We start from the raw sequence: 14,516 nt of genomic DNA, 5'->3' as shown, positions 1-14,516 counted from the left end.
ACAGTCCCGCTATTCGGACACTGTCCCGCCCGCGGGTCGCAGTGTCCCGCGGGCGGGGGGGGGGGGCAGTTGGGGGAGGCTTTGATCACCCTCTGCTTTGCTCTGCAAAGCAGACGGTAGTCACTGAATAGTTCGCACGGCATCTATTCAATGCTGGGAGGGGAGCAGGGGGCTGCCCAGCTGCTTGGGTCGCACACGGTTTCGCCGCGCAGGTGTCCCTCTTCCTCCCCCTTCAAAGTTGGGAGGTATGTGTATGATACTAGATATACTGTGTGTTTCAATCCCCAGAAATATTCTACAGACATATATTTACCATGTTTCTGTGATCACTATAGGGAGGGAATTCACCCTCAATGTGACAATGTTGTGCTGTTAGATAGTTCAGTACATTCCCACAGGTCTACGGTACATTGTTCTTACTGTTTATTTCAGCCTCTGAGTTTGGATGACCACAACGGCCCAGGACTGGAGTACAGCGTCAGCTGGCGCCTCCATGGCGTGGAGACAGAATGGCATCATAAAAAAGTTAAACATCCCCAATTCACTATAAAAAACACGCCAGCCTATGTTCCATATGACATCCATGTCCAGGCTGTCAATGATATGGGAAGTGGCCCAGAACCAGAGCTACAAATGATGTATTCAGGAGAGGACAGTGAGTATCATTTTCTGAAATGGTAAAGTGAACAGTCACTAAAGAATCCGTTTTAAAATATTGCAGTAAAGGAAAAATGTATTTGTCTTAGCGTCCATTGATTGTCATCAGTAGTAGTATAATAGGTAATGCGGCAGCTGCGACTCACTATGCATTAGCTGTGCCCCATGATTTCCTAAATGTCATCCCACTTGTGCTACCAGTCATGTAATCAGCTCTTACATAGAAACATAGAATTTGACGGTAGTTAAAAACCTCTTAGCCCATCTAGTCTGCCCTGTTTTACCATTTGGTAACCTCAACCCTATTTGATCATCAGGTTTTGTAATTATATCCTTATACCAATCCCAAACATGTTTAAATTGCTCTACTGTCTTAGTTTCTACCACCTCTGATGGGAGGCTATTCCTCTTATTGTCACGCCAGAGAGGTTGGGTTTGGCTTGGGCAGGCGTCTGTGGGTGGGGCCAGAACAGAGGGAGTGTGAATGAAGCGAGGAGGCTTTAACCAGGTATTGGTAGGAATTCCTACTCAGGTGGCTTAAGGGTGTCCATACACTAGTGCGATTTAGGCCCTTTTCATCCGATTCAGATGCATAGGTCCGAGAAATCGGATGAAAAGTGGCAAATTGCATGTGAATCCGATCCAATGTGCGGCCCCATGCTCATCAGATCGGAGCCTGTAGATCGCAAGGGCTTCACTATAGATTTCTCAGATTAGGCAGCCTTGGCTGGGATCGCATACGATACATTGTATGCAAAAGGACTGCACATGATGTATCGTATGCGATCCTGCTGCCCGTAGGAAGCTGATGGGCAGTTCAAGGGAGTGAGTAAAACAGACTGCAGTTTGTATGCTGAAGGCAATCAGGTCAGGAAGTACTTGAATCCGGTGTGCTAGCTAAAACCTAGCATGGAGGATAGACTGAACTGCAGGAGAGATGGCAGAGGTAAGTCACAAAACATGAGAAATTCAGTCAGGATTGTGACACTTATCTACAGCTTCTGATGCATTCGTTCTCCTTCAATCAAGTAGCATCATGTAGGGGAAAGGGGAAATTAGTGAGTAAAGATGGCTACTGCTGCAGTATAGTCACTGGGCAGGTGCAGTTATATTGGGGGGGGGGGGGGGGGGGGGGGGAGTGTGAGTGAATAGGATTTGGAGCACGAGCTCAGTACTGTATGATTACACCTGCACTGAGAATACGTACTGTCCTGACAACTATTCTCACGTGATTTGTACACTCATCTACTTTATGCTTTATTTGTTTTATTCTATCTTATGTAAGTTTTCCCTGACTGTATGGCACAGTAAATGGATGCACTATAACAAAAAGATGCCTAAAGCTCTTATTTCTCTGACGTCCTAGTGGATGCTGGGTACTCCGTAAGGACCATGGGGAATAGACGGGCTCCGCAGGAGACTGGGTACTCTTAAAAGAAAGATTAGGTACTACGGTATATCTGGTGTTCACTGGCTCCTCCCTCTATGCCCCTCCTCCAGACCTCAGTTAGAATCTGTGCCCGGCCAGAGCTGGATGCACCTAGTGGGCTCTCCTGAGCTTACTAGAAAAGAAAGTATTTGTTAGGTTTTTTATTTTCAGTGAAATCTGCTGGCAACAGACTCACTGCTACGAGGGACTGAGGGGAGAGAAGCAAACCTACCTGCTTGCAGCTAGCTTGTGCTTCTAAGGCTACTGGACACCATTAGCTCCAGAGGGATCGAACACAGGGCCCGACCTCGATCGTCCGTTCCCGGAGCCGCGCCGCCGTCCCCCTTGCAGAGCCAGAAGACGGAAGAACCAGGAGAAAATCGGCGGCTGAAGACTCCAGTCTTCAATAAGGTAGCGCACAGCACCGCAGCTGTGCGCCATTGCTCCCACAGCACACCACACGCTCCGGTCACTGGTGGGTGCAGGGCGCTGGGGGGGGGGCGCCCTGGGCTGCAATAAGTATACCTTTTGGCAAATGTGCACATAATACAGTTATAAACTGTATATGTGCCTAATCCCCCGCCATTAACATTATTAAAAAAGCGGGAGAAGCCCGCCGCGGAGGGGGCGGGGCTATCTCCCTCAGCACACCGGCGCCATTTTCTCTTCACAGCTCCGCTGGAAGGACGCTCCCCAGGCTCTCCCCTGCAGTATACACTACAAGAAGGGTAAAAAAGAGAGGGGGGGCACATAAATTTAGGCGCAAAAGGTGATATAAGCAGCTATTGGGGGAAAATTCACTTTGTGTTATTGTAAATCCCTCTGTTATATAGCGCTCTGGTGTGTGCTGGCATACTCTCTCTCTGTCTCCCCAAAGGACTTTGTGGGGTCCTGTCCTCAGTCAGAGCATTCCCTGTGTGTGTGCGGTGTGTCGGTACGGCTGTGTCGACATATTTGATGAGGACGCTTACGTGGAGGCGGAGCAGGAGCCGATAAGTGTGATGTCGCCCCCTGCGGGGCCGACACCAGAGTGGATGGATATGTGGAAGATATTAACCGACAGTGTCAACTCCTTGCATAAAAGGTTCGATGACGTAACAGCTTTGGGACAGCCGGCATCTCAGCCCGCGCCTGCCCAGGCGTCTCAGAGGCCATCAGGGGCTCAAAAACGCCCGCTACCTCAGATGGCAGACACAGATGTCGACACGGAGTCTGACTCCAGTGTAGACGAGGATGAGACAAATGTACAGTCCACAAGGGCCATCCGATGCATGATTACGGCAATGAAAAATGTGTTGCACATTTCTGACATTAACCCGGTTACCACTAAAAAGGGTATTATGTTTTGGGAGAAAAAGCAGCCAGTGACTTTTCCCCCATCTGATGAGTTAAATGAATTGTGTGAAGAAGCGTGGTGTTCCCCAGATAAGAAATTAGTGATTTCTAAGAGGTTGCTAATGGCGTACCCTTTCCCGCCAACGGACAGGTTACGTTGGGAAACATCCCCTAGGGTGGACAAGGCGCTCACACGCTTATCAAAAAAGGTGGCACTGCCGTCTCAGGATACGGCCGCCTTAAAGGAGCCTGCAGATAGAAAGCAGGAGGCTATCCTGAAGTCTGTGTATACACACTCAGGTACTATACTGAGACCTGCAATTGCTTCAGCATGGATGTGTAGTGCTGCAGCTGCTTGGTCTGATTCCCTGTCAGATAAAATTGATTCCCTTGACAGGGATACTATTTTGCTAACCATAGAGCATATTAAAGACGTCGTCTTATATATGAGGGATGCACAGAGGGACATTTGCCGGCTGGCATCTAGAATTAATGCAATGTCCATTTCTGCCAGGAGAGTATTATGGACTCGGCAGTGGACAGGTGATGCTGATTCTAAAAGGCACATGGAGGTTTTGCCTTATAACGGTGAGGAATTGTTTGGGGACGGTCTCTCGGACCTCGTATCCACAGCAACAGCTGGGAAGTCGACTTTTTTACCTCAGGTTCCCTCACAGCCTAAGAAAGCACCATATTATCAAGTACAGTCCTTTCGGCCTCAGAAAGGCAAGCGGGTCAGAGGCGCGTCCTTTCTGCCCAGAGGCAGGGGTAGAGGGAAAAAGCTGCACCAGACAGCCAGTTCCCAGGAACAAAAATCCTCCCCTGCTTCCACTAAGTCCACCGCATGACGCTGGGGCTCCACAGGTGGAGCCAGGTGCGGTGGGGGCGCATCTCCGGAACTTCAGCGACCAGTGGGTTCGCTCACAGGTGGATCTCTGGGTTCTACAAGTGGTATCTCAGGGATACAAGCTGGAGTTCGAGGTGTCTCCCCCTCGCCGTTACCTCAAATCAGCCTTGCCAGCTGCTCCCAAGGAAAGGGAGGTAGTACTGGCGGCAATTCACAAGCTGTACCTTCAGCAGGTGATAATCAAAGTTCCCCTCCTTCAACAGGGACGGGGTTACTATTCCACAATGTTTGTGGTACCGAATCCAGACGGTTCGGTGAGACCCATTCTAAATTTGAAATCCTTGAACACTTATATAAGGAAGTTCAAGTTCAAAATGGAATCGCTCAGGGCGGTTATTGCAAGCCTGGAAGAGGGGGATTTTATGGTGTCACTGGACATCAAGGATGCTTACCTACATGTCCCCATTTACCCACCTCACCAGGAGTACCTCAGGTTTGTGGTACAGGACTGTCATTACCAATTCCAGACGTTGCCGTTTGGTCTGTCCACGGCACCGAGGGTATTTACCAAGGTAATGGCCGAAATGATGATACTCCTTCGAAAGAAGGGAGTTATAATTATCCCGTACTTGGACGATCTCCTTATAAAGGCAAGGTCCAAGGAGCAGTTGTTAGTCGGAGTAGCACTATCTCGGGAAGTGCTACAACAGCACGGCTGGATTCTGAATATCCCAAAGTCGCAGCTGATTCCTACGATGCGTCTGCTGTTCTTGGGCATGATTCTGGACACAGAACAGAAGAAGGTGTTTCTCCCGGAGGAGAAGGCCCAGGAATTGTCATCTCTGGTCAGGGACCTCCTGAAACCAAAACAGGTGTCGGTGCATCACTGCACGCGAGTCCTGGGAAAGATGGTAACTTCTTACGAAGCAATTCCCTTCGGCAGGTTCCATGCAAGGATCTTTCAGTGGGATCTCTTAGACAAGTGGTCCGGATCGCATCTTCAGATGCATCGGTTGATCACCCTGTCCCCGAGGGCCAGGGTGTCTCTGCTGTGGTGGCTGCAGAGTGCTCATCTTCTCGAGGGCCGCAGATTCGGCATTCAGGACTGGGTCCTGGTGACCACGGATGCAAGCCTCCGAGGTTGGGGGGCAGTCACTCAGGGAAGAAACTTCCAAGGACAGTGGTCGAGTAAGGAGACTTCCCTACACATAAATATTCTGGAACTAAGGGCCATTTACAATGCCCTGAGTCAAGCAGAACCCCTGCTTCAAAACCAACCGGTGCTGATTCAGTCAGACAACATCACGGCGGTCGCCCATGTAAACCGACAGGGCGGCACAAGAAGCAGGATGGCGATGGCAGAAGCCACAAGGATTCTTCGATGGGCGGAGAATCACGTGCTAGCACTGTCAGCGGTGTTCATTCCGGGAGTGGACAACTGGGAAGCAGACTTCCTCAGCAGGCACGACCTCCACCCGGGAGAGTGGGGACTTCATCCAGAAGTCTTCAAGCTGATTGTAAATCGTTGGGAAAGGCCACAGGTGGACATGATGGCGTCCCGCCTCAACAAAAAGCTAAAAAGATATTGCGCCAGGTCAAGGGACCCTCAGGCGATAGCTGTGGACGCTCTAGTGACACCGTGGGTGTACCAGTCGGTTTATGTGTTCCCTCCTCTTCCTCTCATACCAAAGGTACTGAGGATAATAAGAAAGAGAGGAGTAAGAACTATACTCATCGTTCCGGATTGGCCAAGAAGAACTTGGTACCCGGAACTACAAGAAATGATCTCAGAGGACCCTTGGCCTCTGCCGTTCCGACAGGACCTGCTACAGCAGGGGCCCTGTCTGTTCCAAGACTTACCGCGGCTGCGTTTGACGGCATGGCGGTTGAACGCCGGATCCTAATGGAAAAGGGCATTCCAGATGAAGTCATTCCTACGCTGATAAAAGCTAGGAAGGATGTGACAGCAAAACATTATCACCGCATATGGCGAAAATATGTTGCTTGGTGTGAGGCCAGGAAGGCCCCAACAGAGGAATTTCAGCTGGGTCGATTTCTGCACTTCCTACAGTCAGGAGTGACTATGGGCCTAAAATTGGGATCCATTAAAGTCCAGATTTCGGCCCTGTCTATTTTCTTTAAAAAAGAACTGGCTTCACTGCCTGAAGTTCAGACGTTTGTTAAGGGAGTGCTGCATATTCAGCCCCCTTTTGTGCCTCCAGTGGCACCTTGGGATCTCAACGTTGTGTTGGATTTCCTAAAATCACATTGGTTTGAGCCACTTCAGACCGTGGGGTTGAAGTATCTCACGTGGAAGGTAGTCATGCTGTTGGCCTTGGCCTCAGCTAGGCGTGTGTCAGAATTGGTGGCTTTGTCCTGTAAAAGCCCGTATCTGATTTTCCATATGGACAGGGCAGAATTGAGGACTCGTCCCCAATTTCTCCCAAAGGTGGTATCAGCGTTTCATTTGAACCAACCTATTGTGGTGCCTGCGGCTACTCGGGACTTGGAGGATTCCCAGTTGCTGGACGTAGTCCGGGCCCTGAAAATCTATGTTTCCAGGACGGCTAGAGTCAGAAAAACTGACTCGCTGTTTATCCTGCATGCACCCAACAAGCTGGATGCTCCTGCTTCAAAGCAGACTATTGCTCGCTGGATCTGTAGCACGATTCAACTTGCACATTCTGCGGCTGGACTGCCGCATCCTAAATCAGTAAAAGCCCATTCCACGAGGAAGGTGGGCTCTTCTTGGGCGGCTGCCCGAGGGGTCTCGGCTATACAACTTTGCAGAGCTGCTACTTGGTCGGGATCAAACACTTTTGCAAAATTCTACAAGTTTGATACCCTGGCTGAGGAGGACCTTGAGTTTGCTCATTCGGTGCTGCAGAGTCATCCGCACTCTCCCGCCCGATTGGGAGCTTTGGTATAATCCCCATGGTCCTTACGGAGTACCCAGCATCCACTAGGATGTCAGAGAAAATAAGAATTTACTCACCGGTAATTCTATTTCTCGTAGTCTGTAGTGGATGCTGGGAGCCCATCCCAAGTGCGGACTTTCTGCAATACATGTATATAGTTATTGCTTAACTATAGGGTTATTGTTATGAGCCATCTGTTGAATGAGGCTCAGTTGTTGTTCATACTGTTAACTGGGTATAGTTATCACAAGTTGTACGGTGTGATTGGTGTGGCTGGTATGAGTCTTACCCTGGATTCCAAATCCTTTCCTAGTAATGTCAGCTCTTCCGGGCACAGTTTCCCTAACTGAGGTCTGGAGGAGGGGCATAGAGGGAGGAGCCAGTGCACACCAGATATAGTACCTAATCTTTATTTTAAGAGTGCCCAGTCTCCTGCGAGGCCGTCTATTCCCCATGGTCCTTACGGAGTACCCAGCATCCACTACGGACTACGAGAAATAGAATTACCGGTGAGTAAATTCTTATTATTTCATTTCAGCTCCTGACGCAACTCCATCTTATGTGTCAGTAGACCTGGTAAACCATTCCATAGCAAATGTGACATGGACAGAAATCTCTCAGGACAGAGTAAGAGGACATCTGTCAGGTTACAAGGTATAGTATATCTTTAGATGAATAGAGAGAACAAAACACATATAAACATACCTTTACAGTTGGATGTACTATGTGTGATGGCTGCCTCACCTGGGGATCAGCAGATCTGTGTGTTTCACAGCCACCACTGCACTCAGGATGCAGCATTCAGCTTCAGCTCTCCATCCAGTGGCGAACGCAGGATTTCTAGAGGGGGGTTTCCAAATGCAGTCCATAATATCCTACTCTGTAGAACACTGGAGCAAGTGTGGGAGTCTGGGGGAGCAGTATAAGAACCCAGTAATGACCCTGGACATTAATGTAAACATTGGTCTTTTTATACACTGTATACTGTATAGAAAACAGTAATATTTAACACTATATATGCAGAATACTGCACTTTCTAAGCACACATTCTCCCACCTCATAGTAAGGCTCCTGTTTCTTCTTCCTGGTAGCTACTCTCTGGTCTAGTGCACTGATTGAGGACTCAGATCCACACAAACAGCACACTTGGTAGAAGAAGGTTCTGCCACTGGTCATGTCTCTTAAACTGCATGATATGGTGGCAGCTCCAGTAATTGTATTATATATTATTGCTATTGTCATAATTTGAGCCACTTGCCAAGAGAAGGAGGGGTTTCCGGGCAACTGGAACCCCCAACCCCTGCGTTTGCCTATGCCATCCTATATAAGCCCGTCCCCCAGATTCCTGTAAAACTAGCTTATGGGGGTCTGGGGACGGGCTTATACAGGAAGTAAAAGATGAATGCTGCAAGTGCAGCCGCAGCTGGGATACACACAGCTCTGCCGATCCTCGGGGTCAGGCAGCCATCACACATATTACATGCAGTATAATATATGTTTATATGTGTTAACCAGCCCCACCCCTATGCTGTGTGTGGTCTGTCCACGGGCAGCAACCACCACTGGTTCTGATGATTTTGTAAGGACCATGTATCTTGCCTAGTATTATCTCCCCCAATATGTGTCATCACTTCCACTTATTGCCCTTTCTGTCCATTGTAATCCTAGATAAGCAGTGTGCCTAAAGTTACTGTTTCTCCTCCGTGGTTAGGATGAATAAAGCTGATTACCCAAAATGTCTGCCTCACCTTTTACATTATGGCCCTCATTCCGAGTTGTTCGCTCGGTAAAAATCTTCGCATCGCAGCGATTTTCCGCTTAATGCGCATGTGCAATGTCCGCACTGCGACTGCGCCAAGTAAATTTGCTATGCACTTAGTAATTTTACTCACGGCTTTTTCATCGGTCTGGCGATCGTAATGTGATTGACAGGAAATGGGTGTTACTGGGCGGAAACAGGCCGTTTTATGGGCGTGTGGGAAAAAACGCTACCGTTTCCGGAAAAAACGCAGGAGTGGCCGGAGAAACGGGGGAGTGTCTGGGCGAACGCTGGGAGTGTTTGTGACGTCAAACCAGGAACGACAAGCACTGAACTGATCGCAGATGCCGAGTAAGTCTGAAGCTACTCAGAAACTGCTACGAGGTGTGTAATCGCAATATTGCGAATACATCGTTCGCAATTTTAAGATGCTAAGATTCACTCCCAGTAGGCGGCGGCTTAGCATGAGCAAATCTGCTAAAATCCGCTTGCGAGCGAACAACTCGGAATGACCTCCTATATACATGGTTTCTGTATATTATGCAAATCTAAACTTCTGGTGCAGCACTTCTTCTGAATATAATATCAAATATGGTGCAGGCAGGGTCTGTGCAAGGTTTCTCGGCACCCTAGTCAAAACTTCAGGCTACTGCCCACAACAGCCACCAACAGACACTTCCCAGCCCTTTAGATGAAAGTGTGACTTATAGGTTCCACAGCCACCACTATCATTAAGTACAACAAGGATGTTTCTTTCAGAGACACCCTCAAGTTTATGATAGGCAGACCCAGTGGCGCCCCCCATCCCCACCCCGCTCCCAGATCCCGACGCCCTCGGCAGCTGTCTAAACCTGCCTAATGGTAGAGCCGGCCCTGGGTACAGGCAGCTTGCTGTATATTATATGAGCTGTGGTGCATTCAGTTTTGCAAATATTATCCCATCAGCTTGCATACCCTCCAACTGTACCTTTTTAATAGGTACAGTACCTTTTTTTTATGGTCTGTACCGATTTTTGACTCTCCAAACTTACATTGAAAGTATAGGAAAAGGGACGTGGCCACGCCTCTTTTCTAATTTGTACAGATTTTTATGTGTAAAATGTTGGAGGGTATGAGCTTGCTGAATATTATATCAGCTGTGGAGCAGCCCTTTTGCTGTATATAATATGAGATATTTTACAGGCAGCTTGTGGTATATTATATGAGCAGCGATGCTTTCGGTTTCCCGAATATTATATCATCGGCTTGCTGTATATTATATCATATATGGTGCAGCTCTTTTGCTGTATATACAGGTTGAGTATCCCTTATCCAAAATGCTTGGGACCAGAAGTATTTTGGATATCGGATTTTTCCGTATTTTGGAATAATTGCATACCATAATGAGATATCATAGTGATGGGACCTAAATCTAAGCACAGAACTTATTTATGTTACATATACACACTATACACACAGCCTAAAGGGCATTTTAGCCAATATTTTTTATAACTTTGTGCATTAAACAAAGTGTGTCTACATTCACACAATTCATTTATGTTTCATATACACCTTATACACACAGTCTGAAGGTCATTTAATACAATATTATTAATAACTTTGTGTATTAAACAAAGTTTGTGTACATTGAGCCATCAATAAATAAAGATTTCACTATCTCACTCTCACTCAAAAAAGTCCGTATTTTGGAATATTCCGTATTTCGGAATATTTGGATATGGGATACTCAACCTGTAATATGAGATATTGGTGGTCATTCCGAGTTGTTCGCTCGCTAGCTGCTTTTAGCAGCATTGCACACGCTAGGCCGCCTCCCTCTGGGAGTGTATCTTAGCTTAGCAGAATAGCGAACGAAAGATTAGCAGAACTGCTACTAAATAATTCCTTGCAGTTTCTGAGTAGCTCCAGACCTACTCCTAGATTGCGATCACCTCGGTCTGTATTGTTCCTGGTTTGACGTCACAAACATGCCCTGCATTCAGCCAGCCACTCCCCCGTTTCTCCAGCCACTCCTGCGTTTTTACCTGGCACGCCTGCGTTTTTTAGCACACTCCCTGAAAACGGCCAGTTTCCGCCCAGAAACACACACTTCCTGTCAATCACACTACGATCACTGGAGCGATGAAAAAACGTCGCTCGAGCTTGTGTAAATCTCCAAAGTTTTGTGTTAAATTACTAAGCGCATGCGCGCTGTGTACCATGCGCATGCGCATTTTCCACCTAATCGCTGCGTTGCGAAAAACGGCAACGAGCGAACAACTCGAAATGACCACCATTGTGCAGGCAGCTTGCTGTTTAATATATGAGCTGTGATGCATTCGGCTTTCTGAATATTATATCACTAGCTTGCTGTAGATCATATCAGCTGTGGTGCAGCCCTTTTGCTGTATACAATATGATATATTGTGCAGGCAGCTTGCTGTATGTTATATGAGCTGCAATGCATACAGTTTTCCGATTATTATATCATTAGCTTGCTGTATATTATAACAAGAAAAGGAGCGACCCGGCACTGGTCATATAGATAATACACATTTAATCAAGAGGTACCAAAAAATGGACAATTAGATTGGTAAATCCTAAATTCCGTGTCCAGCTTGGTGGTGCGCCCAGAGCTAGAGAGGACATATATAAGGCAGGGGAGAAAAAAGAAAGCTCTTGTGTGGGCGCACTCTTATCTAATTGTAATCACTTATCGTGATTATCCAATTAATCATATGAAATACTGATAAAACATAATTTTATTTAGGTATTCATTAAGATCAATGAAATTGCCCGATCCAAGGTAAACTTTTTTACACACATAGGAAAAATGTAATAAAATGTTCTGGTCCTGCCTCAGAGAGATGAGATAAGAAAGGGTGTAGACACTGCGAAGTCATACGCCCATTTCAACCCGACCAGTACAGGCAATCTGTATTAATGAGATCTATTTGATCAATTAGAGTGATGAATTTGTAAACAATCAAAAGAGATTATTGTCATTGACAGGACAATATCGGATTTGTGCTGTTATTAGCTCAACTTCAATTGGTAGGCTCGGGCTGTATATATGCTAGGAGAACTATGATTGGTTCTTCAACCTAGGATATGCACCCTCCTAAAAGAAAAGTAGGTAAAATTTAAGAAACAAGTGGTGATACTGCTGTTGAAGTCACATACCACACATCATATGATATGATTGATGCTCTACAACACTGGGTATTCCCTGCGAGTCTCCTCCTCAGGTACTGACCCAGCCCAACACTGTTTCGCTTCCAAGATCGGACGAGATCGGGCATTAGCAGTGCGGTTTGATAGTAGAGAGGGTGGGTCAGACTCCAATGAGAGTGCACCTATATAAGGGAAAGGTGACTATTATAGTCACAAGAATAAAGTGTGGATCTGCTTTTCATGTTAGGCAGAGAACATCAAATCCCACATTGGTGGTATTGTGTCCCTGGATCATAAATGAGAGTCCACGGAAGAAAAAGTAATGAAAGAGAGAACACAATTTTCTTTCATTACTATGTTGCATGCAATAGTAATACAGCCATATATTGATTCAATTTGGACTGTTCAAAGGTCGGGAGGTGCACACAAAATGATGATATCACAGAGTAGCAGCTGAACTTTAAATTCATATAGTGTGCAGAATTGCTCTAAATGATATTGGTATAGATTATGTATATGATTAAATATTTCTGCATACAAAAGCAATACACCTGTACAGAGATTTGAAACACATAGAGATCACTGCAATCATATATAAAGACAATGTTGTGGGTTGTTAATGCTGGTACATGAAGTTGAATCTTCGTGGAAAAATACACCAAGGAATATTTCTACATTTAAGCACAAAGGAGCTTGTACCGAAATTTGAAGCACAAAGAAATCACTGTAGTCATATAAAATGACGATAGTATAGATTACTAATACTGGTATATCAATTTGGATCTAAATAAGAGTCTCAGTAAAATACACTAAGAAATAACCATGGTCACATAAAAAAAAAAAAAATGACAAAGGCTATAAGTTGTTACTGCTGCTGTATGCAAATAAATGTTTAGTGAAAAAATGCACTATTATGAACTGTGGCTAGAGTCAGAAAAATAATTATAGCCACATAATGGAATACCTGACCTGAATATATTCAGGGATAGAATGCAGTTTTCTAATGCAGCGGCTGAGGCCAGTAATATGAATTTGAGGCAAGGACCAGGAATCCTGTGTGACCAAATAGAAGGGACCCAAAGGTACTGAATTGGAAAACGCGTTTCACCCCATAGGGCTTGTTCACTTCCTGGGTCTGTATGTGTCTAGCCGGGCGGTTTAAAAACGCCTGATTAGGGCGTCTGGGCCAATCATTGCTGAGTTCTAATTGCTAATTACGGAGTGTAACACTTGCGCTACATATCCCCGGATGCGGCTGACGTCAGCGGTAATAAGGTCCGGGGATTGGAGGCAATGTGAAAGACGGAAGTCAGGTGCGCCATATTGGAAAAGGGCAATTATGCCCTTAGTAAAGAAATATATAGTTATTAGCTAGTCGCGGCGCCAGGTAAAGTAACGGGCGGGTTAATTTCAAAGATGAGTAATGAACGGTTATAGGTTAGGGATGAGCCTGCCTACTATTATATTTATTAATGAAGTGTACATAATTAGAAGCCGCTGACGTCAGCGGCTGCTGTTGAGTAGATCTGAAAGTACTTATTCTCGCGGGAGGATATGTATGGCCATAAGGAAAAAGGGTACCGGTGTGGGCAGATTAACATTAGATTCTGGTAGTAACGAAATAGTACCTGTTAATAAGGAATGAATACTATGAAAAATTAGTACATACAATTATCATAGCTATGAGGAGCAATAATGAGATAGAAAAAATTGTTAAAAAGGTGAGAAATGAAATATAAATATAATTAGGTATAAAATAAAAATAAAGCAGAATGGAAGGTATACAAAAGCGGATGATATTGCAATTGTTGTAATTGAAATGATATAAACCCATTGGGGTATAGAGGATTGTTACTGAATGTGATTGCTGATTGCAAATGGTATAAGTTGCGTTAAAAGGTGATAAACTGAAAAGTAATTAGGGTGAGGGAGGTCATGGGAATGGGGAAGATGTATGATGGGTGAGGTTGATGTGTATTAAAGGGGACGTGTACTGTTATAGAGTGACGATTGGGGAAGGTAGTATACTGGGATAGGAATTGTTTACAAAGATTGTATGAAATCATGATAGCACGATATTGGGTGATATGAGCAGGAGTGATGAAACTATAAATAAAATGTTGGAGTGAGTGAAGATTACTAATTAAGGTGAAAAAAAGAAAAAGTGGTGATTATGGAAAAGGGTGATTTGATGAAAAGGAATAATTAGGGGAATTATACGAGAGGAGGAAACAGGTTTGGAGAGAGATAAAGGAAAGAGAGAAATAAAAGAGAAAGGGAAAAAGAAAAAAGAAAGAATAATTATTGGCGTGTTATGTGGATAAAATGACACAAAATTATGTAGAGGGAAGGTAGGGTAGGATTGTGTATGAAGAAGTGAGAGTGGAAAAGGATGAGGTAAAGGTTGAATAATTCTTA

General features: G+C 45.5%; 1 protein-coding gene and 1 pseudogene across 8 annotated transcripts in view; one reads left to right on the top strand and one right to left on the bottom strand.

Annotated features, from left to right (window-relative positions):
- The window catches only part of CHL1 (cell adhesion molecule L1 like), a 464,787-nt gene that overhangs the window by 371,593 nt on the left and 78,678 nt on the right, over window positions 1-14,516 (top strand). For all 8 annotated transcript variants that reach the window (XM_063940640.1, XM_063940638.1, XM_063940643.1 and 5 more), the window contains 2 exons: window positions 433-655; window positions 7,725-7,840. In XM_063940640.1, coding sequence (XP_063796710.1) covers window positions 433-655; window positions 7,725-7,840 — 339 coding nt within the window. The remainder of the gene's footprint in view (window positions 1-432; window positions 656-7,724; window positions 7,841-14,516) is intronic.
- Window positions 12,132-12,250, bottom strand: LOC134964050 (5S ribosomal RNA; annotated as a pseudogene).

Source organism: Pseudophryne corroboree, chromosome 9, assembly GCF_028390025.1.
Source record: "Pseudophryne corroboree isolate aPseCor3 chromosome 9, aPseCor3.hap2, whole genome shotgun sequence".
NCBI lineage: Eukaryota > Metazoa > Chordata > Amphibia > Anura > Myobatrachidae > Pseudophryne > Pseudophryne corroboree.
The sequence above is the reverse complement of the archived record's forward strand: the minus strand, read 5'-3'. Positions and strand labels throughout refer to the sequence as shown.